Here is a 26,012-nt window from a genome sequence, read left to right as displayed (position 1 = left end):
TATAGGAGCTTATTTGACCATATACTTGAGGGTTTGTTTCTCGGATCTTTATTTTATTCCATTGGTTGACATGTTTGTCTTTATTCCAGTCCCATATTGTTTTGATTACAGTAGCTTTGTAATATAATTTGAAATCAGGAAATATGAGGTCTCCATCTCTATTTTTCCTTTCTCAAGTTTGCTTTTGCTCTTCTGGGTCCTTTGAAATTCCATATGCATTTTAGGATTTGTTTTTCTGATTCTACCAAAAAATGTCCCAGAGCGAGAGGTTTTTGATTTTTATTTATACTGATGATGATTACCTTTTCATGCTGTAATTCTCAAGGCCGCCTTCTTAATCTTCAAACCCTAACAATGAACTGTAAATTATGATGGTAACCCAATCTCTCCAGATGAAAATATTTAGGTTTCTTAAACCAAATGGGATTTCTCGCTTGACTGTAGTCTATACTACATAAATTTCAATATTAAATAGTACTTCTTGAAACTAAGGACAAGAAAAAATAACCAATAATTTTGACCGGCACACCCCTCCTCTCTGATGCTGTTACCCAAGGCTCTGATCAGGGAACCCCTGCCAAGTCTGGGTAAGGGTAAGAAGAGTCATTGATACACATGCACAGCTGTAGCCAGGACCAGCTCCAGAACCTGTGGGCTCCATGCAAAATGAACATGAAGGGTCCTTGTCCAAAAGTTATTAAGAATGTTAAGACAGCAACAACAAATCATTAGATCAAGCATGGGGTCTAGTGGGTCTGCACAGGTCATATACCCAAGACCTAAGAAAGAGTTGGGGGAAACCAGAGCCTTGGATCAAGGGGAAGAGAAAAGAGGTGATGTCCTGCAAGGGGACCTAAGCCCAGGTGGAGAAGACCTAGGCCGGCTCTCTGGAGGGTCATAAGGAAGAGCCCAGACTCTCAAGTCACTGGAGACTGGAGGGTGAAGATGCTGACCTGAAGGTTTGGTGTGGGTCAGGGTGCTTTCAGATGTGGCATGGGGAGAAAGTGGTGTTTGCTTGAAGGGAAAAGTGATGGTGACACAGCCCACTGCTCCCATCCAGACTTGAGCCCGGCTGGCTGGCAGTTAAATTTGCATGGGAGACCACGCTATGTGGCCGTCAGCCCTCATGACTGGCTTCGGTCTTGCTAATTCAGTATCCCAGGGTGTGCTCCATCCTGCGATTGGCGTTGGACACACAGCAGGTTTTTGGTGGAGGAAAAGTGCTAAATATTAACAGAGAATGAGGGCAAGATTCGAAATGGTCCCAGCTGCCATGGTTGTGTTGGCACACGTTGTGATTTGGATGAAGCCCGTTCCCTCCCTGAACGGAAGCTTCCCCGCGGGATTCCTTTAGACACGATTGACAGTTAGGCTGGGCGCCACCAACCTGCCCCTTTGTGCCTCTGAGCACCTTTTCTCCTGACCCTTTTTCATTCTGCCATTTGTTTTGTGATAGACTATTTTTGCCTGCCTCAATTTGAGAGGAAAGAAAGTTGAGCTGCACAATTTTTAGCTATGGCCAAAGTCCTACAATCACTAGATTCAAAGATTCTCCTGTCTATGTTTAGTCAAAACTATTTTTCATAAAAGGGATAAATCCTTGATTCATTCATTAGTAATTGGGGAGTCAATGCCTGATCATTCTCCTTTGTCCTGTTTTCTCTCGTAGGTTCTCACTTGGTGCTTAGACAAAATCAAAATGAGGAAGCATCGGCATTTGCCTTTAGTGGCCATCTTTTGCCTTTTTTTCTCAGGCTTTTCCTTTACTTGCGCGCAACAACAAGCAGGTAAGATCCAGAAACATCTCTTCATTTCATTAAAAGGAACAGTATTCTCTGATTTTAGATCTTAGGCATCATGTACTGAATATAGAGCTTAGATAAGCTTTGAAGAGAGAGCCAAGCCATTGACTACAGGATGTTCATTTATTTTACAGACTTTTTGCTCCTCTTTATCCAGTGAGAGAGAGGTTCTTTTTACTGAAACTTGAGTTTGATATCTTGGCGGTGGTTGGCAAGTGGTTTGTTTTTACCTTGGGTGTGAGCAGAAAGTTTGTGTTGAGAATGTTTTACCATCTGAAGAGCTTTTCCACATTTCTGGCACTGGTTGATGTCTGAGCACATAAAACCCAGGGAAGACAATGGTTGACAGCAAAAAATTATTTTCCCTGAAAAAACAACAAAAACAAACACAAATGTCGCCATTTCTTTCTCACTCTGGACAGGAAAAGACATTTTTCATCTAGAATCATCAAATCTTTAAATATCAGTTTCCCCAAACTACTTAAAAATGGATCCCAACTAATTCTATTAAGAACTTGCTTGCAGAGTTTTAGAAAAATGAGAAATGGTTCGTGTATTATGAGCTGGGAAGGATTGACTTGGGTCCCTCTCCTTTGCTTGGAGAGCTGAGCTTCTGATGGGGATTCTCCCTCCGGACCTGGTAGTTCTTAGATGGCGGCCTGGTGAGGACCATCTCAATGCCAGGGGAGCATGGCTTGGGGCATCGGGTCAGCCCCATGTGAGTAGAGTCCAGGGGCCTGCTGTGCACAGCCAGCCTGGCCCAGTGCAGAAGGGTACTTCCCAGCCACCCACAGCCTGGCACCTGGAGCCTCTTGCTCCTACTTTCAAGAGAGAACTGGATTTTCATCTTTGAAAGAGATGAATACCGTTCAGCATCTAAGAGGGCTTAGATGGCTCTGAAGATGTAGTGATGAGTCAGGGTACCTTTCTTCATGCTAAAAAGTCTGAAAACAATGAGACTTTGCCCTTCCCTACAGTTATACAAGTCTTCTTAAGATGTATTTATAATACTTATTTTTCTGGCAAATTACCCAAAGCATGGGAGGTAAAACTGTAGTAGATTTCAGTATTCCATCTTGTCAGGGCCCAGTTTCAGACCCAAAGCTGAGGAAGGAATTTCTAAGATGATGCTTGGTTACCTGTGATAGGATATCCTTCCCACCTGAGCAGGTGGGTCTTGGGGTTCAAACTACCACAAAGAATCATCTAGAGTTAAAGGACATGCCGGGGAATGTTTTTCCCCATTGTGGAACCTGCTACTGGTCCATGTATGGCAGTCATTGCATATGGAACTTGGGTCAATGACTGGGCAGCGGCAGCTGTTGGGTCCATGTGTCCAGGTCCCTGTTTCTCAGGTAAGTCAGCGTCCCCGCCTGTTTCACGCATGAGGTGTAAATTATTTAGTAACAGCAGAGTGGAAATGAATGAGTTGAGGAAGGCTTTGCACTGGTGGGAAGTCATTTCTTGGACAGGAGAAACATCTAAACCAATGTCTTTTTTTAAAGATGTCAAAAATGGTGCTGCTGCCGATATAATATTTCTAGTGGATTCCTCTTGGAGCATTGGAAAGGAACATTTCCAACTTGTTCAAGAGTTTCTGTATGATGTTATAAAATCTTTAGCTGTGGGAGAAAACGATTTCCGTTTTGCTCTGGTCTGGTTCAACGGCAGCCCAGATACCGAGTTCCTGTTAAATACGTATCGTTCTAAACAAGAAGTCCTCTCCCATGTTTCCAACATGTCTTATACTGGGGGAAGCAATCAGACTGGAAAAGGATTAGAATACGTAATGCAAAATCACCTCACTGAGGCCGCCGGAAGCCGGGCCAGTGATGGAGTCCCTCAGGTTATCGTAATGTTAACTGATGGACACTCGAAGGACGCCCTTGCTCTGCCTTCAGCGGAACTTAAATCTGCTGATGTTAACGTGTTTGCAATTGGAGTTGAGGATGCAGATGAAGGAGCGTTAAAAGAAACAGCAAGTGAACCGCTCAATATGCATATTTTCAACCTAGAGAATTTTACCTCACTTCATGACATAGTAGGAAACTTAGTGGCCTGTGTGCATTCATCCATGACTCCAGAAAGGGCTGGAGGCACAGAGACCCTTAAAGACATCACAGGTAATGGCAACATCGCCAAGCTGCTGCCTGCCTCGCTCTTCTTTGGAGATAAGCTTGGCAACCGCTGGCATTAAGGCAATATTACGGCTAAAAGATGGTGGGCGGATTAGGGAAGAGATGCCTGTTCACAGGTCTAAAAACAAAGGTTTGAATATTCTCTGTAGTCTCCTTCCAAAACAGAGCAATTCATCTACCTTCAAGAGGAATTCTTTGCTTTTGAGACAATTAATATTCTAACTCTAAAAAAGCACATCCTGATATTATGACCCCACAAGAGGTTGCTTCTACCTTCCTTGGACAAGACAGACTCAGCGTGGCTGGGCAGGTATCTAACAAAAATCCCTTCATTGTTCCTGGGATAGAGAGCCTGTTTCCTTTAAAGAAATCTCCGTGTCTGTCTGAAAGAGCTTGAGTGGAGGGGGAAGGGGGAGTCCACTTTGGGTCCAGTGAAGCAGCATGCAGAGCTCATCTCTTTGACTCAATGGGATTTATTTCAGAGATTTGATGGAATTAGAATTGTGAGAGGCCTTAGAGATGATCCAGTCCAAATCTATTTTGAAGAAATTGAGTTTTAGAGCTGGAGGCCCTTACATGTTGGCTCTGGAGTGGGTTTTCCCACTTCTCCTCCATGCTGTCACCGTGGCTGTGCCCATAGAGATGCTTCTGAGATTCCAATGGTCCTCATCAGTGCCATCGGAAGTACCAATGATGCAGCGACTTTACATGGATGTGTTCATGCATGGTGATGTGCATGGAACTAATTGTCTGGCAAGTCACTTAACCAGTCACGCCTATTAGCTCTCTTGCCAGTGCTAAGTGCCTAAAGACTGACAGGGAAGGAATTCCACAGGTAAATTTCAAATGTATTGCATCACAGCAATTCTGACCAGAGCTAGGCTTCCTCATCAGGGACGAGCAGGACAGAGGGAACTCCCTGTGCCCCAAAATGAGTCCATGTCGCCAACTGACAGTGGGTAGCAGAGAATTCTAGGAGAATGGGCAGAGAGCTAGGGTGGGAGAGCTCAAGGGAGAGATGAGCTCCAGAAGGAGAGACATGTGTCCCACAAGATGAAGGGAAAGGAGGAGAAAGGTATCATATTTCTAAGATACTGAGGTGGAAAAGGGAGACGTTGAGAGTGTTCAGGTTGAGTTGGCATCAATCATCCAATAAGAGAAGATGACAGAGGGAGAGAAGCAGTGGTGCTTGGGAGCTTGGAGGAATCAAAGTTATTTTTGAATAGCTGCAACAGGGCGAGGAGGAAAGGACCACAAAAAAGGATCAAGAAGAAACGGCTGACTTGCAGTGATGTTCAGTTGTCATCAGAGACCACAGGCTGGGGTCTTGTCCATGAGCGTGGCTCCTTGGTGTTCTGAAGGTATCTCAGGCACTCTAGGAAGAAAAAAGCTACCAGGTTGGAGCTTGCAAAGAGGGGATGATAGAGGGACAAGAAGATCTTCTTGGGAAGGAAATTTATCATTGCTAAGACGGTAGCTAGTAAATTCCTGAAATAGCCCGCCCTGGGGACCTGGCTGGGCGGGGAAGCAGATGAGAGCTGGAAGGGGCTGGGAGACTTCTGGAAAGCCAGAGGAGCAGGGACCAGGATGGGGCAGAAGGGACCTAGAGGCAGTTGAGGAGGAGTCCAGAGAAAGGCTTTCTGGGTTATCATCAGAATAATGGTGTTTTTAGGCAAATAGTACTAGACATCAGTTTTTCATAAGAGAGATTCCGAAAACAAGGAGTGGGGAGCAAGATGGGTAGATGTCATTAGATAGGAGCCGGGCAGGCAGATCGTGGTTAAGAGAAGGGTTACAGAACTAACCAACCCCGAGGCGTTTTAGGAGATTAAAATGGTTTCCCCAATGGTTATCCGTGATTTCAGCTTTGATAGGGGTGGGAGGGCTCATGACCCTACCAGTGGGTCTACTTCTAAGAGAGGGGTGAGGCACAGTCTGGATTATTTGCATTAAACCTGAATAGCATTCCCTACTTCAAATGATGTGTCTCACCTCTGCATTATGACGCTAGTGTCGATCCTGCCAGATTACAGGAAAAGAAGGTGGACGCTGAGAGCACCCCAAACCAAGCACTGCAGGTTACAAGGAGGTTACAAGATGGCAGCTCTAATGACCTTTTCCATTTACTACAATGTTCTCAGCATCAATAATTCACTAATCATTGCCTTTCTGAATATAGGGATAATAACTCATCCATGTCAAAAACAATGAAAGGGATCAGGAGAGACATGGAACATCTTCTCTTTATTGGTGTTTTGGCCAATTCAGGAAAAAGGGTGGATGAGTTTGCCATTATGTTTAACTGTTATATAAATGGATAAATGCTTAGATTACCATATGAATGCTAAATGAGCCTGTCAACATAGTCTGTTTCCACACAAATGACAAAACCTTTGTTTTTATGCCAAGAAAGCATCTCTGTCTTCTAGTGTCCAAGCCGCTAGCAGCACCGGGGTGGGATATTAATCCATTTATGTTGTCTTTTCTAATTAACTTCACTCTGCAATTCTGCCAGTATCATGTCCCACTGCATGTTCCATAGCAAAAAAAAAATAATAATAATAATGAAAATTCTCTGCTTATAGTTTTTGGGAAAGGTAGTCAGGAGGGCATTATGGAGATTGCTAATAAGTTAGGGCCATTTCTTTCCATTTCCTGCCCACTAGGTAGGTAACTTTTCCCCATGAATATATATATGACGGCGCTGTTCTAAATGAACTGTACTGAAGTAATCACTGAAAGTTGTGTTTTTTTAAATCCCTTTTATCAATGGATATAAAATACAAAAGCTTTGCTAAAGCAAGAGCTAAAGGTGACCTATATATCCGTGAGGATGAGCTTTCTTTTCTTTGCAAAATACAAAGATTTAGAAAACTCGCAAAACCTATCTGCAGTTTTGTGTTTGCATAGGAAATACAAATGTGATCTTTAAAATTCTGCTTGGAAAAAGGAAGCATCCCATGAGCTAAGGAAAGCATTGTGCCCACACCAGTGTGCTCAGGAAAGTAGTGTTTCCAACGATGTTGAAGGAACCTATGATTTTTCCATGGATGTTTCGAAACTTTTCCATAGAAATTGCTGCAGATGGTGTGATACATGAGCCATAAAAGCAGAAAACCAGACAACTTCACATTTTGAATTTTAGAAAGATTTGATTCCTCTTAGAGTTAATATCGATCCCTGGTATGCCTTGCTGTACACAGGAACCGGTCTCTCTTGTGTCTGTCTGAGGCTTCGGCTCTCCTGGATAACAGCATGCCCTTGTGTGTCCCATCATTGTGTGCGTAAGAGGACAACGTGGTTTTTTCAGTGATGACAAATTATCCAACATTTTTCTATGACCTGCTGTGGTTCAGCTTTTTAGAAGAGCAATAGTCAAGGGTTTTCCCTCAGTGTTTGTTTATTTTATTTATTCTATTGTGAACCGCAATCAAAAAGTAAGTAATAAATTAATAAGGAATGAGTCATCTGTGATTTAGGGATCGTTCTTCTTTTATTGATCTTAGGTTCAGAGTTAGTCCTTCCTTTAAAGGTCTCGGTTTGCTGAGTAAGGGGCAAATCTTCCTTTGTCCCTCAGGGTCATTGGTTTAGGCCTGGGAAATGTTGAGGAATTTTGTGGTATGGTTTGCTGAACCTGGAGCTCCCGGCACCATGTGGGCTATTTCTATGGCTTGCAACATAATTCACACTGCTGATACCGCACCATCCCATAAGATCCTTCAGGAACCTTACGGTTTGGTTAAAGAGTAGCAAATGCTTTGCAATTCTTAGCAAACGCTAAGTTAATATCTTATAAAACCTTACAAGATGTTTTCACATTAGTATCTTTCCCTATGAAAGGAATCCCTCTACAAAATTGCTGTTAGGGGTTTCACGTATGTAAGGGGAGAAAGAGAGCAGTTCTGATTCCAGTAATCCCAACTGCAACCATCCTTGGCTGAGATTCCCCAAGGGGAGAGCTTGGGTAAGAACATCATTTCACTCTAGCAAAATTCCTTAATTCCATGAGACAAGATGTGTATCCTGTTTCCATTGTGGAAATAAAAGCAATTTTGTTGGTACCAGGAAAAATTAATTTTATGTATAAAATGTCCACTGTCATTAAAAATATCAGAATGAATGATTGTACATATAATATTACAATTATACTCCAAACATAGCTTCCTAAAATCTAGAATATAAATACCATATATGCTCACATAAAATCTCTTCCTATTCCTAACATATACTTAGGTTATTAAAATATATTTGCTAGAATAATTTTACTTTCCATATCATTTAACTCAGCCAGATTTAAACATTCTAGCAGATAAGCCTTTGAAATATTCCACCCAGGTTCATAGTTTATTGATTGCTATTCCTTGCTCAGTGCTTCCGTGAAACCCCCATTCTCAGTAACAGAATGGAAGTGTCATGTTTGCCATTGTGGGGAGCAAAGAGACCTTGGTCAGCCTTTTTATGTCCATTTGTATAACTCCGGAGCTAATTCTGATTCAGGGTTTACTAGATGCCCATGGGCTTGCCAGGCACTCGGTCTACGATGTCATAAAAATAAGGTTGGATAATTATGTCATGACTGGTTTCATATCACTCTGCTTAACATCGTTCTGCATTATGTGACCGAATACAGAGGCAACGGCAAAAATAGATGAAGAGAACATTTAGCTGAATCCCAGACTTGCATTTGAGTTTCACGCAACTAAACGTCATTTGAGAAACGAAAATCAAACCAAAATGTATCAGAGCACTTTGGAATCAAAACTGTAAATGTTGTCTGAGTTCTTCTTTTCGTATTCCCAAAGTGGTAGATACACAGCCACTCTGGTTTTTAAAGTAAAAAAGAAGGAACAACAGTTGCTCAAGGAATCAAGTGTTTAACATACTGGGAGGATGACTCACCAAACCCTAAATCTGGGATGCTGTTTTGTGCTGTGGATTTGGACAAAGAAAATTCTTATAATGACTTGAGGATTATACGAGAAATGTCCTCAAATTAGAAATCATCTTTGGACCTTTGTTAATATACTCCTTTACTTTCTCCTGTAGGTATGGTAATGCATAATTCCATGCAGCTACAGTTCCCTCCAAATTTAGTCGAAAATTTCAGAATATACCCAGAAATTGAATATGTGTTGAAATTTGACTACAAAGATGGCACAGAAGAAAATTTGATATCAAATGCCCTACTAAACACCATCATTTCTGTTAAGAAATGATGGTAAGAAGTTGCCTCTTATCCATTCAGAATGCAGAGCTAAAAGAGAATTTCACATTCCTTAATCAACGTGTGTTTTGTTTGTCCATATTTCGTGTTTCTTATTGGTTTCCCAAGAAACATGTCAGAACACTGAACGATGCATGTGGTCACTTGTTCTAATGCTTTCACATTTTTTGCATTTCTCTCTTTTAAAGCACAAGACTCTGCTGACATTATTTTCCTAATTGATGGATCAAACAACACCGGAAGTGTCAATTTCGCAGTCATTCGCGACTTCCTTGTAAATCTCCTTGAGAGCCTCTCAGTTGGAACTCAGCAGATCCAAGTGGGGGTGGTCCAGTATAGCGATGAGCCCAGAACGCTGTTCTCCTTAAACAGCTATTCCACCAAGGCTCAGGTTCTGGACGCAGTGAAAGCCCTGGGGTTCATCGGTGGGGAGTTGGCCAATGTCGGCCTGGCCCTTGATTTTGTGCTGGAGAATCACTTCACCCGGGCAGGGGGCAGCCGAGTGGAGGAAGGGGTTCCCCAGGTGCTGGTCCTCATAAGTGCTGGGCCTTCTAGTGATGAAATCCGAGACGCGGTCATAGCACTGAAGCAGGCTAGCATTTTCGCGTTTGGCCTCGGAGCCCAGGCCGCCTCCAAGGCAGAGCTTCAGCACATAGCTACCAATGACAACTTGGTGTTTACTGTCCCGGAATTCCGTACCTTTGGGCTCATCCAGGAGCAATTACTGCCGTACATTGTTGGCGTGGCCCAAAGGCACATTGTCTTGCAACCGCCAACCATTGTCACCCAAGGTACGTATGCTTTTCTCACCATCTGTGTGGTAGTGGGCTGTCTGTGTGTGCTTTTGTAGAAGTCAGGTGGGCACCTTGCAGAATGATTCGCCTCGGGAGAACCTGTAAGTACCCACAGCCGAGTCCTTCCACGATGAGCTAGTTCTTGGATGTGGTGTCTGTGACGGTTGCAGTGTTCCAGAAAAACCAGAGATCTGTGATTGAGTGGAAAGTTCTTTTTAGAGCATGAGTTGTCAAGAAAGTGTGCTTTTAGGGCTAATTCGACAAACCTGTTACGTTGGTTATTAAACATCGGCGTATGATCTACTTAAAATGCAGTCATCCTAAAAATGGATCTCTGGGGATCATTATGGTTCTGAGACAGTTACTCCAGGATGATGGCATTGAGCTCTAAAAGTCAGCCCGTTAGAGTGTGCTGACATGTGAGAACTGTCTCCCCAAAGTCAGTTTTGTGATGCATAGCAGGAGTGGCATTTCTGGAGGTAAGAAATAACAAAGCACTTGCTTGGGGGGATGTTAATGAAAACTGTTTCTCCTGTGTTTACTGAGTTGTAGAGTAGCTCTGGTGACGGAGAGATTATACACTCAGATGGGAGGCCTTTGGCAAAAGAGCCCGACTGGAGTCATTTTAAAAAAAACATATAAAGCTGATCAAGTCACATAAGAAAATACATTTCACGGACATGGGAGGTGGGACGTGTATTTAAAAATTTCAGTAAGAACCCAGTGGTGCTTGATGCTGTGGCAGGTAAAAATCTGGCAGATCCAGGTGGACCAGGTTACATCACTGGTGATCTCACCCATCCGTCAGGGATTTTATTATTAATGGTTTTAGGCATATTGCTGGGTGGGGTAAATTAAGAATTGATGCAAAATTACATCCAGAAAATTCTCTTGATATTTCCAGACTTCCCTCTGATTGGAATACAATCTATCAATATTAAAGTTTCTCTGGGCTTGCATGCTTTTGGAAACAAAAGAATGACTTCCATAGGTTTTGTAAACACTCAGGGAGCGCCATGGCTGCTGTCCGAAGAGCGGGCCTTTGGTCCTAGGTCTTATGTTAACGAGCTGTGTGATCCTGGGCAGCCCACACAGACTTTCTGGGCTCCAGTTTTTTGAACTGATGACAGAGGATGAAAGGATATTTCTGTTCCAGGAGAAGTTTCAAGTTCATTTTTATGTATGGCAGTCCAGGCCCTTATTTCAGCTTTCCCTAGCTGACTTTCACTCCTCACTTACAAAACCATCTTTAATCTTTGTGCTTCATCTGTAAATATTCAACAGATATTCTTAGCTATCAGGTATGTGCTGGACACCAGGCCAAGCACTGGGGACCCAGACTGATGTGGCCGCTGGCTCGTTGCAGTATAATGGGGAGATAGATCACGAAAACGTAAACCAACGACCAGAAAACTACTCCCAGAGTGTGACAGATGAGGACACTAAAGGGGGCTGTCATGGAAAGAACGGGGAAAGAGAGCTGTAGGTCAAGTGGCCAGGGAAGGCTGCTGCGAGGAGCTGCAGGACAGAAGCAGAAGGAACAAGGTGCCAGGTGTGGCGGTCAGTCGTGCAGCACGAGGGAACCTGGCCGCACCCAGGACTGTCAGGGGGAGGTGGGCCTGGAGCTTACTGATGCCTGGAAGCCTGGAGAAGCCTCTGGGTTAGGGCGCACGCATCACCAGCTTGGGTGAACTCCTCCAGTGGCTTCTTTCTCAGTGAAGCTGGCGGGGACAGGAGGACCTGCTTTATTGGAGGTCAGGGTCCCCAAGTCACTGAGAAGAATCACCTAGGAGTAGCCTTGAGTCACCCTAAGAGGAGGGTGCAGAGGAAGACAGCAGCGAGGAAGGGCGATGGGGGCTGGACGTTTGCTGGAAGAGATTTTGCCTGGGAACAGGAGCGTGGGAGAGCGAGGACTCTGCCACCGGTCCTGAGCTTGCAGGGGGCTTGGCATCCTGTGGGTCAATAGGGAGGTGAGGGCTACAGTTGACTGGTTACAGGACCTTCAGGGTCACCGTGGTAACGGGGGTTCACACCCAGCCCCAGCAGAACCCTGTGAAAGAGGGGAGATGGCTCTGTTGCCATCTCGCAGCAGGAAGAGGAGAACTCTTACTGGAGGGGGAGGGAGGAGATGGGGGGGGGGTGAGTCAGCCCAGAGACCGGGGGGGGGTGAAAGGGATCTGCCTTCCTCTCCATCTACCCATGTGTTGCATGCACCTTATTGAATTCAGGAAGCTCTGCATTTATCGTTTCAACTCCTACATCCACGGTATGGAAGGCGCGTTGTGAGGGTGGGTGTTTCCGGGTGAGCTCGCTCTCCTTGTATGTGTCTAGAAAGCACACATGTGGTTAGCTGCACAGCTGTGTATATGGCTTTTAGGTGTATATGGAGAGAGGGAGAGGGAGGAAGCAGGGGGTGCGGCTCTCAGGGTCTCTCAGCAACCCCCGGGTAGGGAGAATCCACGTGTCTGCAGGCTTCGATGGAGAGTTGGAGGACTTGGAACTCACTGTTTACACCACGACTCAATGCCAAAGCAGTGGTCCCCACGCGCCTGTCCCTGAATGCTTTGTATCTATGGTACATTAACATGTTTTCTCTTAAAGAGGAGAGTTTGGGCCAGTGCTGTCAATATAATCAAACATCAAGGGAACTAAAGTGCTCCGTGCCATCCATCTGACTGCAGGGGGTAGTGAGGCCTCCCCATATGCAGATGAGCATTCAATAAATCGCAAGCACTCCTGCCTCTGCTTGGACCATTTACGATCTTACGAGTCTCGGAAGCCTCTTCTCCGTTTTCTGGATGGGGTGCTGTGGTCCGATATGAGCCTCGGTTCCCGAGACTCAGGTGTGCTGCCTGGGTGTCGATACAGCAGGTGGACACAAGTTCATAGTCACTTGGAGGCAGTGATCTTGTTAAGGTGTTTTTGCTTCGTGATTTGTCTTTGGATTATCATAACCTTAACATGTGACGTGGGACCTGCACAATGCCTCTCTCTTAAATGCAAATACTTCTGGGCCACTTCCTAGTTTTGACATTGATTTCCTTTTTATAAGTTTATGATGCCAAATAATTGGTGTTTTTTTTCCCCTTGCCTGAAAAAATCAAGGCAGGGACAAGAGTACCAAAAGGAATAGAGGCGCTTATGCTTTTTCAAGTTTTGCACTTGGCAGTAGGTGTTCATGAAATCAGGATTGTGAAGCACAGGGCTCTCCGAGCAGACACTGACTGCTTCTTTAATTATTTGAGCTATGGCTTCGTTCTCACCTCTAAAACCCAAGCTATGGGTTTATGGTAGAAAAGAGCTTTCTGACATTTTTAGTGACAATAGGGTAAATAAGTGGTGAATAAACCTACATTGATTTTTGTGCAACTATTTTGTAAAAAGTACTAAGAGAGGGTGGGGGGTTGGGGAGCCCCACCTGCTAGCCGTAGGGAAGCTATAAGTAGCGCAGCTATAACTCATGTGTGTGTTAGGACAAATTCCTCAGGGGCTCCCATGGACTTGACATTGGCCAGGGCAAAGGGAACTCCCCTTGGGTGGTGTTAGCTGGGTAGACAGTCATACTGAACGTGATGCGTAAGGCTATTCTACTCACCTTGTCACGTTGCTACCTACAGTCATTGAAATCAACAAGAGGGACATAGTTTTCCTGGTGGATGGCTCTTCTGCACTGGGACTGGTCAGCTTCAACGCAATCCGCGACTTCGTTGCCAAGGTCATCCAGAGGCTGGAGATCGGACAGGATTATATCCAAGTGGCAGTGGCTCAGTATGCAGACACAGTGAGGCCGGAGTTTTATTTCAATACCTACCCCACCAAGAGGGAGATCATAACTGCCGTGAGGAAGATGAAGCCCATGGATGGCTCGGCCTCGTACACAGGCTCTGCTCTGGACTTTGTTCGGGACAACCTGTTCACGGAGGCGGCCGGTTATCGGGCCGCCGAGGGGGTCCCTAAGCTTTTGGTACTGATTACAGGTGGTAAGTCCTTAGACGAAGTCAGCCAGCCTGCCCAGGAGCTGAAGAGAAGCGGCATCATGGCCTTTGCCGTCGGGAACAAGGTGGCCGACCGGGCTGAGCTGGAAGAGATCGCTTTCGATTCCTCCCTGGTGTTCATTCCTGCCGAGTTCCGAGCCGCCCCTTTGCAGGGCGTGCTGCCTGGCTTGCTGGCGCCTCTCAGGACCCTCTCTGGAACCACTGAAGGTGCGGTGGGGAGGGTGTCAGACACGTGAGGGGGCTGTCTCCAGGCAGAGTCTCTGGGGAAAAAGCCAACCCAAGTTTTATTTGTGTTCAGCTGAGAGACACCTTTTAAATGATGGAAACCATAGCAACCAACAAGATTTATTTCGGGTTTCCTTTTACCCCGACTTGGGAAAAATATGACTTAAAACACCATGTGATACAACTGTATGTCTTAAAATGTCATAAAATAAGAATCATGTGACTTAGGCTATAGGACCAGAGACCACCTGTCTTTGAAGCTTCTGGCCGAGAGATCACCTCTCTGTTCCGATCCCTCTTGAGGTCCTAGTGTTCTGTCTCTACTGGTGACTCCTGTCCAGCCCCCTCCCGCCTCCACCAAGATGAAGCCTGGCTCTTCCTTTCCCAAGTAGACAGTTTACTTCTAAATGGTCCAAACCTGAGCATTCATCCTCTGTCCTCTCTCTTTAAGGGATTTCCTTCAATGGGGAAGCATAGTGAGGGGATGCTTGTGCAGATAAAAACCCAGTGGTTCCCCAAACCCCTCATTTATTACGGTTATCACTGAACAGTTATTTTTAAAGACAGGATAACAGTCAATGAGCTTACGAATTGAATCAGTGCAATTCACCGTCCTTAAAGAAGATGGATATCACAGAAACAAGCTTTTCTGCCTCACAAACTTCACCACTGGAAGTTCGGTGCATGACCCACAGTGCATGGATGCATGCTTTCTCCTCAAGCTCTCTGGTCTTCTAAAATCCTCTCTCTCTCTTTTATTTCCTTAAGACTTCTAATCCACACTTTCAGAGCCAAAGTTCAATTTGACAGAACATAGGATATAAGTAGTTGTTAGGCTTCAATTTTAGTGAAACATCAGGGAAGAGATGGGAAAGAATTTGGTGGCATGTGTTGGGGAAAACACTCTGATTTGAGAATTGTACTTTCGATTCTTTATGAGCACAACCTCAGCCAAGCATAGCAAGGAGTCTCTTTGCATTTTAACGTGTTTCCATGATCCTGTGATCTCACTCAGGAGGAATCCCCATGGGCACTGGTTGGATTATTGCTTGCCAATGCCGTGACTCTTCTATGGGAGAGTCAGTAGAGAATGACAAGTGGGCCTCCCTAGGAATATTTCAAGATGAGAACAGCCTAATTTTGTTGATTTTTTTTTAGCCTTAGGGAACTCATGTTCTCAGGTTAACTTGGGCTAACCCTTCTAATCTATCTGTAAGTGGAAATTTATCTGTAAATGTGTAGAGGGAAACCCAGGGGGACCCAGTCTCACCCAGGTAAACCTGGCTCTGACCGTGGTCGTAAGCCGAGTGATGCAGAAAGGAGCAACACCCTTGCAGAATTCATTTCCAGGGAAGGAATGTTCTGTTTCAAGGATTCTGATCACTTTTGTTGGTTGTAAACATTCTAGCTTTTGGCACTGTATCTCTCTGTGAGCCAACTTGGTTTCGTAACGTTGGCTATCAATACTCCTCACAAACACCAGCCCCCACTGGAGGAAAATATGCAGCTTTCTGCCATATTTTATGAGACGGACGTGCTTGGCCTCACTGATGTTCTCTGTGTTCTACATGTTGGCATGTGTGCCTGGGCTGTGGGCACACATGAGGAAGCCCTCTGCGGTTGTGTATGTCTCACTTTGTTTTCTGTGCTCCACTGCAGTTCACGTAAACAAAAGGGATATCATCTTTCTTTTGGATGGATCATTCAACGTTGGAAAGACCAATTTCCCTTACGTGCGGGACTTTGTCATGAATGTAGTTGACAGCCTTGATGTTGGAAGCGACCATATTCGTGTCGGTTTAGTGCAATTCAGTGACACTCCGGTGACGGAGTTCTCTCTAAACACCTACCAGACCAAGTCAGAATTGCTAGCTCACCTGAGGCAGCTGCAGCTCAAGGGGGGTTTGGGCCTGAACACGGGCGCAGCCCTAAGCTATGTCCATGACAACCACTTCACCGAAGCTGGCGGCAGCAGGATCCGGGACCGTGTGCCGCAACTCCTGCTCTTGTTCACAGCCGGGCAGTCTGAGGACTCTTATTTGCAAGCTGCCAACGCCCTAGCACGCGCAGGCATCCTGACCTTTTGTGTGGGCGCTAGCCAGGCCAATAAGGCAGAGCTTGAGCAGATAGCTTTTAACCCGAGCCTGGTATATCTCATGGATGATTTCAGCTCCCTGCCTGCTTTGCCTCACCAGCTGATTCAGCCCCTAACCACTTATGTTAGTGGAGGTGTGGAGGAAGTGCCACTCGCCCAGCCAGGTAACGCCCTCCGACTGTTCCGGGCTCCCTCTTCCCCCCTGACACCACTTTGGCAGGCAGATGGCCCGATCTGAACTCCAGAGCGTGGCAATAAGCTATAGAAAGATGATGGGCTCTCTTTAGTTGAAGGATTTTGAAGGGGGTCTTGAGACACTCTACCAGCAAGCTCAGATGCTCTGTCTAAAGTCTAGAAAATCCAGTTTACGTTCTGTCCTGGTTGTCCCACTCTTGATTCAGAAGCTTTACTTATTTATTTTTTTTGCCCCAATACCCTTGAAGATTCTGGTGAGCAAATCCAGATGGAGATGGGAGAAAAACAGAGAAAGAGAGAGAGATGGATTCCCTTTCATACATGAGTATGAATTGGGAGCATTTAAAAATGGAAAGGATTTTCCTGATATGATATTTTTATGCTCCAAATCTGCTGTATCTAGAAAATTATTTGTCATAAACCCAATGAAGGCTGTATCTTTATGTGATGGCAAAATGGAAAATGGTTTCCAAAGGAAGTCTGGATGATGATGATGACGCAGATTACTAGGGTGATGAGATACAGACTCTTAGATCTACCAGTCGCTGACATCACAGATGGGTAGCAAGATAGATCCCACTGAAACATAATCAAAATAGTTCTAAGAACCGTGTGTGCCGAAAATAATGTTCACATGACATGCCATAGCCCCCTATGTCCGTGTTTTCTGTTGTCTGATCACAGCAGATTGGAAATCACTGACAGAGATCCTGACCCACAGACCGATAATGGACACTATTTTGGGTTCTAACCCATAAGCTCAAATTTAATGAAAAGAGGATCTAATTAGAGCATGTCTATGTGTCAGGTGGATAACCCATATCAGCCTTTGTCACTAGAGACAGATCAATTTTTAAGCAGAAGAACAACAGGACCATATTTTCAATAGTTCTGTTTATAACAATTTGAAAACACTGTCTGTTCTCCTAGAGTGGTTGCCACCTGATATAAGAACAGGACCCTCTGGGCTTTTCCTTGGCCTGCTTTGTTGAGGAAGCATGATGTTAGGTTGGGCAGACCGATCTAGTTGTCCTGATCCTGTGCATGGATGAGAGGGGGCGTTTGAAAGACACCTGGTGTGGGTTTTCTCTTCCCTTGCTGGTGCAGTGATACCAGATGAATTTTGTGAACTCCCATTACCAAAAGCTGGTGGTTCTGGGCTGAGGTCAGTTTGGTGCTTGTTGTGTTCTTGTCCCTCACTGTGTCCTAACTCTCCTTCGTTGTAGAGAGCAAGCGAGACGTCCTGTTCCTCTTTGATGGCTCAGCCAATCTTGTGGGCCAGTTCCCTGCCGTCCGCGACTTCCTCTACAAGGTCATTGATGAGCTGGACGTGAAACCTGACAGGACCCGGATTGCGGTGGCTCAGTACAGTGACGATGTCAGGGTGGAGTCTCGTTTTGATGAGCACCAGAACAAGCCCGAGATCCTGAATCTCGTGAAGAGAATGAAGATCAAGACGGGCAAAGCCCTCAACCTGGGCTATGCCCTGGACTACGCGCAGAGGTACATCTTTGTGAAGTCCACTGGAAGCCGGGTCGAGGATGGAGTGCTTCAGTTCCTGGTGCTGCTGGTGGCAGGAAGGTCATCCGATCGTGTGGACGGGCCAGCTCTCAACCTGAAACAGAGCGGTGTGGTGCCCTTCATCCTCCAGGCCAAGAACGCAGACCCTGCCGAGTTGGAGCAGATGGTACCATCCCCTGCCTTTATCCTGGTTGCGGAGTCTCTTCCCAAGATTGGAGACCTTCAACCACAGATTGTAAACCTCTTAAAATCGGTGCAAAATGGGGCACCAGCACCAGGTAAGGCATAGAACTTCTGGTTGCTTCTGCAGCCCAGTTGTCCCATGCTTGAGTCGATGGTAGGCAGCTGGCTCCTGGTCTCCGGGTAGAAGCCCTCCTTGGGTTTCCAAGAAAGACAGGTGATTTCTGCAGGAACAATGGAATATGGCTTTTCTTTCCCCGAGGTGACTCTCTAACTGCTCTCTAGGGCAAAACAGGAGAGTCAGGGTGATTATTTTTAAGGACATTATAAAATTTAGCTATATCAGTGGTTAAAAATAATCCTTTTTTTAAAAAAGAACACAGTTTTTACTATATATATAATAAAAGCCATATAACACGGTCACATTAGAGCTAACACAGTTTTCATCTTCATATATTTCCCCAATTTCTTATTTTAAGTGGGTATCACTGTGTCATAATTCATTCTCTGCATTCATGAAAACCATAAAGCATGAAGAGAGGCAGGCACATTCCCATTATAAACGCTGCATTAAAGTTTCTCGGTACTCATCTTCGTTACCATGACTTCATGCTCAACCACTTTGCATTTGGTGATAAAACTGCAGCAAAAAGAGTAATTAATTTCACATATAATCCCTTTGATTGAAAATAGAACAGCTAGAGCTTCTCTACATTGACTGTTGAGCACGTTCACTGTGGGTTTTGGGTTGTAACCTGGACATCTGGGTTACGTTTTCCCCCATTTATCCGCTGTGACTTGCAGTACATCATTTGAAACCCCTCATCTATAAAGTGCTAACGGTTGTGCAGACTCCGCCGACCATGTCTCTCTCCCTGCCCCCAACATTCCTTCTTGAGGACAACGTTGAAACTTAACAATACTGTTCAAACGTGGAAAAGTTCTAAAGTAAAAGGGCTATCTGTATGTATTGGTGCATCAGTTTCCTAATCCTGCTTTAATAAATTACGATAAATTTAGTGGCTTAAAGCAGAATGAATTTACTATCTTAAGTTTTAGCGGTCGGAAATCCAAAACCTGTTCTACTGGGCTAAGATCAAGGTGTCAGCATTGCTTTCCTTCTGCAGTTTCTGGCCGATTACCCACTTCCTTATCTTTTCCGGTGTCTAGGGGCTGCCTGCATCCTTGGTCCACGGCCCCCTCCTCCATCTTCAAAGCCAGCAGATCCATGGCCCCCTCCTCCATCTTCAAAGCCAGCAGATCTTCAAAGCAGATCTTCTCATATCTCTGGCTTCTTGTTTCCATCCTTACCTCTTCTCCCTCTAACTCTAATCCTCTTATCTCCCGTTTATAAGGACATGAGATTGATTACACTGGATCTACCTGGATAATCCAGGGCAATCTCCCCATGCCTCTAATCCTTAATTTAATCACACCTGCAGATTTTCTTCCATATAAATTCCAGGGATTAGGGGTTGGATATCTTAGGAGTTATTCGGTCCACCACAGATTGGTATGAAATTATCCCTATTGTGTCCCGTGTGAGCCACAGAGGCTGTCTTCCTTCTAGTTTCAGGTGAAAAGGATGTGGTGTTTCTGATCGACGGCTCCGACGGTGTCAGGAACGGCTTCCCGCTGTTGAAGGAGTTTGTCCAGAGAGTGGTGGAGAGCCTGGACGTGGGTGCGGACCGGGTGCGCGTAGCTGTGGTGCAGTACAGCGACCGGACCAGGCCCGAGTTCTACCTGAATTCCTACATGGACCAGCAGAGCATCGTCAGTGCTATCCGCGGGCTGACGCTGCTGGGCGGGCCAACCCCCAACACCGGGGCCGCCCTGGACTTCGTCCTGAGGAACATCCTGATTGGCTCCGCCGGGAGCCGCATAGCAGAAGGCATCCCCCAGCTCCTGGTCGTCCTCGCGGCCGGCAGGTCTGGGGATGATGTGAGAGGTCCCTCGGTGGTCCTGAAGAGGGGAGGAGCCGTGCCCATCGGCATCGGCATCGGGAACGCTGACATCACCGAGATGCAGACCATCTCCCTCATCCCGGACTTCGCAGTGGCCATTCCCACCTTCCGGCAGCTGGGGACCATCCAACAGGTCATCTCCGAAAGGGTGACCCAGCTCAGCCGCGAGGAGCTGAGCAGGTTGCGGGCATCTGTGGTCCCTGTGACGAGCCCGGGTAAGGAGCGGATTCTTTGGCTCTTCATTCCTTGAAATATCTGGGGCTACTTGTTTGGACTGTGTGTTACAAAGTATTCTCAGTTTTGTTTCCTCAGCTGTAGCGAGTGAAAACCAGAGTTACGCGAAGAATCAGGAACCACGTGGGCTTGGTGCCAGAAATGGCTTGCGAAGATGCTAAGATTCATGTTTTTGGCCAAATTCAAGTCTCAAAGATGGGCGTAGGCTTGGCTTTCAGCTCAGACCCCTAATTCTGCATAAAGGCTCTGTATAACCAACCGAAAAGAGAGGCCATCTAATTGATAGTTCCGGTTCAATGCCAGGTCCAGACTTCCCCTGGTCGGTCCAGCTGGCCGCCTCCTGTGATCGAGGAGGGAGTTTGACCACAGATGGCTTATCAGGCTAGAGCACAGTCTCTGAAACATTGTTATCTCCAGACCCAATGTGTCAAGATTGCTTTTTTTTTTTTTACATCTTTATTGGAGCATAATTGCTTTACAATGGTGTGTTAGTTTCTGCTTTATAACAAAGTGAATCAGTTATACATATATTCCCATATCTCTTCCCTCTTGCGTCTCCCTCCCTCCCACCCTCCCTATCCCACCCCTCTAGGTGGTCACAAAGCACCGAGCTGATCTCCCTGTGCTATGCGGCTTCTTCCCACTAGCTAGCTATTTTACGTTTGGTAGTGTATATATGTCCATGCCACTCTCTCACTTTGTCACAGCTTACCCTTCCCCCACCCCGTATCCTCAAGTCTATTCTCTCGTAGGTCTCTGTCTTTGCTTGGTGCAGAGAAGTAAGTGTCTTAACTGGCAGGAAGGCCACCTGGCTGTTATGACCTCGGCTTATTCTATCTCCTCCTTCCTGTTCCCCTTTCCTAGGCCTGATACAATGAACTGGAAAGTGGAGGGAACCTTACTTGCTCAGAAGGAAGGGGGCTCAGATAGACCCACCCTTCCCAAAATGCCCACAGAGCGCCTGCCCTCCCTGGACACTCGGGTGGGGAGGGCACAGCGGTGAACAGGCACATGCATCCTCACTCCCGTGTGGTTCACATTCTACAGAACCGTCCACATCAAGGCTTGGGGAGCGGAAACTAGGAAGGGCTCGCGGGGAAGGGGGAGGGAAGAGTAAAAGCAAGTGAGAGGAAAGTCGACGTAGGACACAGTGCTGTTTGGGTGGGTGAGGGTGACTGGCACGGTGCTGCACAGAGGGATTGCTTCCCTCGCTGATGTCCACGCAGAGTGCGGCTCGCCCTGCAAGGCTTCCCTGGAATGTTCTAGAGGGCTTGCCATCAAATAAATTTGAGAAGGCAGTGGGATAAATGAAGTGAGGGTCTTTTTGGTTTTGGTTGGGCCCTAATTGATATGTGTTGTGTATCCCCAGTACAATAAGGGAACACAGCATTTCCCAAACTTGTTTGGCTGCAGCAGTCCTTTTTCTTTCTTTTTTTTTTTTTTTTGTTTTTACTTTATACTGGAGTCTAGTTGATTTACAATGTTGTGTTTGTTTCAGGTGTGCAGCAAAGTGATTCAGTTTTACATGCACGTATATCTATTATTTTAAAAATTCTTTTCCCATTTAGGTTATTATAGAATATTGAGTAGAGTTCCCTGTGCTATACAGTAGGTCCTTGTTGGTTATCTATTTTAAATATAGTAGCATGTCTATGTCAATCCCAAACTCCCAATTTATCCCCCCCGCCATCTTTTTTTTACGGTGCATTGGAGGTACTGGTACTCCCAAGAAGGCACTTCAGAAATGCTGTCATCGTGTGTGTGCAGCTCACTTATACACAAAAGCCTATGTTTCTACAACAGTACGACTCCTGGTCTATCAGCTCTCCCGCTCTTCAAGATGACTGTTTTCTACCTTCTCCTTCTCCTGCTTCTTCTACACTTCTCCTCCCACAGCTTACTCTGAGCTGGTGATCTTGATTCCCATTTCACTGAGAAAATATAAGTAAATTGGAAAAGAACTTCCAGAAGCCTTACTGTCTGTCCCAGCATCAGTGTCCATGTCTTGGCTTCCTCCCGTTACTTGGATGAACTGTCCCTGCTTCCCTGGGCAGCCTCACCACTTCCCTACTCAAGGGTGTCACCTGTAGCTCTCTTCCTCTCTCCTGCATCATCAGTTCTCTGACGTACTGGGTGATTCCTTTCATGATACAAACGCAATGCCTTTTCTTTTCTCGTAAAAACTCTCCCTTGATGCCCTGCTCCCACCTGCAGCAGTGCTCCAGGCTCCTTTATAAAGTGTTGCTGTCTACAATTCTTCTCTGGACACACCCTAACCTGTTGTTTGCTCTCCCTGCTCCACAGAAGGTGCTCTGGTCAAGGTCCCTCCATCTGGCAAATCCCAGTAGTCAGTTGTCGGGCACTGTCCCACTTGACCTATGAGTGTCATCTGTCACAGGTTCGATCCCCTCCTTCCCAAAACCCCATCCCCACTCGGTCTAGACCTGGCTCCTCTGTGTCTAGGTTCTTCCTCCCGCTGACTTACTTTTCCTTGCCCTTTGCTGCTTCCTCCTCTTCCCTCTGACTTTTAATCACTGAAATGCCCAGGACTCTCTCCTGGGACTGGTATTCTAACTCAAATAGCCTGAATTAGGATACCTTACCAGTCAGGTGGCAATTCTCTGACAAATTGGGAGGCTGTTCATTAACACTAAGAATTTGGTGTCAGTGAAGCTGAAGCCCTATGATAACGTTTGATTCACAGGTGTCAGCGGCAAGAGGGATGTGGTCTTTCTCATCGATGGGTCCCAAAGCGCTGGCCCAGAGTTTCAGTACATCCGTACCCTCATCGAGAGGCTGGTTGACTACCTGGATGTGGGCTTCGACATGACCCGGGTGGCCGTCATCCAGTTCAGCGAGGACCCCAGGGTGGAGTTCCTGCTGAACGCCCACTCCAGCAAGGACGAGGTGCAGAACGCGGTGAGGCGGCTACGGCCCAAAGGCGGGAGGCAGATCAACATTGGGGCTGCCCTGGAGTACGTGTCAAAGAATATCTTCAAGAGGCCTCTGGGGAGCCGGATTGAAGAGGGTGTCCCTCAGTTCCTGGTCCTCATTTCTTCCGGGAAGTCTGATGATGAGGTAGATGAATCGGCAGTAGAGCTCAAGCAGTTTGGCGTGGCGCCACTTACAATTGCAAGGAATGCAGACCAGGAGCAGTTGGTGAAGATCTCCCTGAGCCCTGAATACGTGTTCTCAGTGAGCACCTTCCGGGAGTTGCCCAGCCTGGAGCAGAAACTGCTGACACCCATCACAACCCTAACCTCCGAGCAGATTCAGCAGCTCCTGGCCAGCACGCGCTACCCTCCTCCAGGTAAGACTGGGCGTTTCTTGTTCTTTGTTGTGTCTTTTCAAAAAAATATAAAAAATAACAGGCTCTAAGGCCATGGTGCTCACAAGTAAAATTAAAATAACGGGACACCTGAGATTGAACTGGCTGGGTCTATTGCTTGTGGCAGGGAGGAAGGACACACATGCTGGTGAGCCACAGGGCATCTCAGCGAGAGGGTGTTAGGAAGGACTTATGATAGGATTTGAACTCATCATAGATGATTTTGTGGAAGGCTTGAGGAAATGGGACTTTGCCCCGGATCGAATGCTGTTGAGAAGGAGTAATTTTATGATTGGATATCTTACCAAATCTCACAGCTAAAGCTGAAATTGATACAGAAGCAGTGGTCACGCCTATGATCCAGGATGGGGAGTGTCTGGTGATTTTTGTTTTCTTTTTGTCAGTGTTCCGATATGATCAGGGCATGGCTGTCTCTGATACTGATGTTCTGTGAAATCTTTTATGTGCCACTGGAGAATCCAAGTCCTGGCTGTGTATGCCTGGCCAGCTTTTCTCTCTCTCAAGATAAATGGTTCAATTCCATGACCTGCTCAGCTTTTGCTGTGCTATGTTTCCACTATAAGTAGCCAGTGATTTATGAGGCAAATGTTGAATTTGTTGAGAGGCAAGATATGAGCTATTTAATAAATGGCATCCAAGAAGTACCTAGAATTCTAATTAATAGGAAGCCATGGCTCATCTTTCCTAAGACTTTTGATTAATTTTATAGTTAAAAATGGATTCATGCAAAGAAAATAGGGGTATAATAGTGAAAATAAAAACTTTGCATAAATGCTAGAGATATGTGAGAAAAAGAAGTACTATGAATCAAACACGAGGAATGATGGTGTGGCCTGCTGGAGCGAGCTGGGATTCTCCGGGCCGTCACTAGCTAAGTGGTGGCCTTGGATGAAGTGAGGGCCTTTGTCCTCAGCTATATCTTTTCTTGCACAACAAAGATGTTGATGCTGGTGATCTCAATACCTTCTGGTAGTAACAATTCATGATTCATAGATTATGGTAACCTAGGATTCGTTTCTAAGTGTGTTTATATTTTTGAAATGAGTTGTAACCCAGACACCAAAGCCAAATTAAAATTGAGTAAACTCAGAAAGAGAAAGTTTTGGAGAACTTAAAATATTTCAAGAAGCAGAAATTGTTTTGATGCAAAAGACCCAATGTGTAATGATTGATTAAAAAAAGCCAAAGAGTTAAACACATACACATCGGCTTATAATTTTCATGTCAGTTGATATTTTGGTGCAACATGGAGCGAAGTTCAGAAACGAAACCAAATGCGTGCCAGTCTTGTCCTGAGTTTTCTTTTTTCCTTTTCATCTGCAGCCGTGGAGAGTGATGCTGCAGACATCGTCTTCCTAATCGACAGCTCTGACAGTGTGAGGCCGGATGGCATTGCACACATTCGGGACTTTGTTAGCGGGATCGTGCGGAGACTTAACGTTGGCCCTAATAAAGTGAGAATTGGGGTCGTGCAGTTCAGCAATGATGTCTTCCCAGAGTTTTACCTGAAGACCTATAAATCCCAGGCCAGTGTGCTGGATGCCATACGTCGCCTGAGGTTCAAAGGGGGGTCTCCGCTGAACGCTGGCAAAGCCCTGGAATTCGTGGCAAGGAATTTCTTTGTCAAGTCTGCCGGGAGCCGGATAGAAGACGGGGTGCCCCAACACCTGGTTCTGTTTCTGGGTGGCAAATCCCAGGACGATGTTTCCAGGTATTCCCAGGTGATAAGCTCCTCGGGGATTGTGAGTTTAGGGATAGGAGACCGAAACATCGACAGAACGGAGCTGCAGACCATCACCAATGACTCCAGACTAGTCTTCACGGTTCGGGAGTTCAGAGAGCTCCCCAGCATAGAAGAAAGGGTCATGAACTCCTTTGGACCCTCCAAGGTCACCCCTGCACCTCCGGGAGTGGACATGCCCTCTCCCTCACGGCCAGGTATGAGCTGTGGTACCCGTGACTGCAGAGCGGGACACCAATTATTTTTTTTTTAATTGAAAAAAAGCAGTTAGCATTCATTTTAATAATTTTCTTCTCTCAGGGTTGTGGCTGCCATACAATTAGAAACTAAATGCGAGAAAAATAATTGAGTTGAAATTGTAGGAGGAATAGAAGGAAACGCATCTCAGAAAGCATATGGTCATTGATTCTTCCATGAGCTTCCACGAGGCTAATCATAGCCCCATTGAAAGGTTCTATAAAAGTGCATTGAGGGTTAGCCACAGACTCATTGGCTCTCAGAATAAAATGGCATCTTTGAAGTTGTTCAATCTACGCCCCTCCGAACATGATTGGA

The 26,012-nt window shown here is 45.8% G+C and overlaps 1 protein-coding gene across 4 annotated transcripts in view; it reads left to right on the top strand.

Moving 5' to 3' along the window:
• Positions 1-1,699: 1,699 nt before the first annotated feature.
• The window catches only part of COL6A3 (collagen type VI alpha 3 chain), a 71,360-nt gene continuing 47,047 nt past the window's right edge, over positions 1,700-26,012 (top strand). For 2 of the 4 annotated variants that reach the window (XM_024752778.1, XM_024752777.1), the window contains exons 1-9: positions 1,700-1,787; positions 3,308-3,925; positions 9,353-9,955; positions 13,576-14,160; positions 15,838-16,437; positions 17,695-18,267; positions 19,740-20,348; positions 23,072-23,677; positions 25,040-25,654. In XM_024752778.1, the coding sequence (XP_024608546.1) occupies positions 1,700-1,787; positions 3,308-3,925; positions 9,353-9,955; positions 13,576-14,160; positions 15,838-16,437; positions 17,695-18,267; positions 19,740-20,348; positions 23,072-23,677; positions 25,040-25,654 (4,897 nt within the window). The remainder of the gene's footprint in view (positions 1,788-3,307; positions 3,926-9,352; positions 9,956-13,575; positions 14,161-15,837; positions 16,438-17,694; positions 18,268-19,739; positions 20,349-23,071; positions 23,678-25,039; positions 25,655-26,012) is intronic. The other 2 variants (XM_024752779.1, XM_024752780.1) reach the window with 2 other exon arrangements.

The sequence above is a fragment of the Neophocaena asiaeorientalis genome, unplaced genomic scaffold, assembly GCF_003031525.2.
Source record: "Neophocaena asiaeorientalis asiaeorientalis breed wild unplaced genomic scaffold, Neophocaena_asiaeorientalis_V1.1 scaffold294, whole genome shotgun sequence".
NCBI classification, from domain to species: Eukaryota; Metazoa; Chordata; class Mammalia; order Artiodactyla; family Phocoenidae; genus Neophocaena; species Neophocaena asiaeorientalis.
This window is presented reverse-complemented; position numbering and strand designations above follow the sequence as displayed.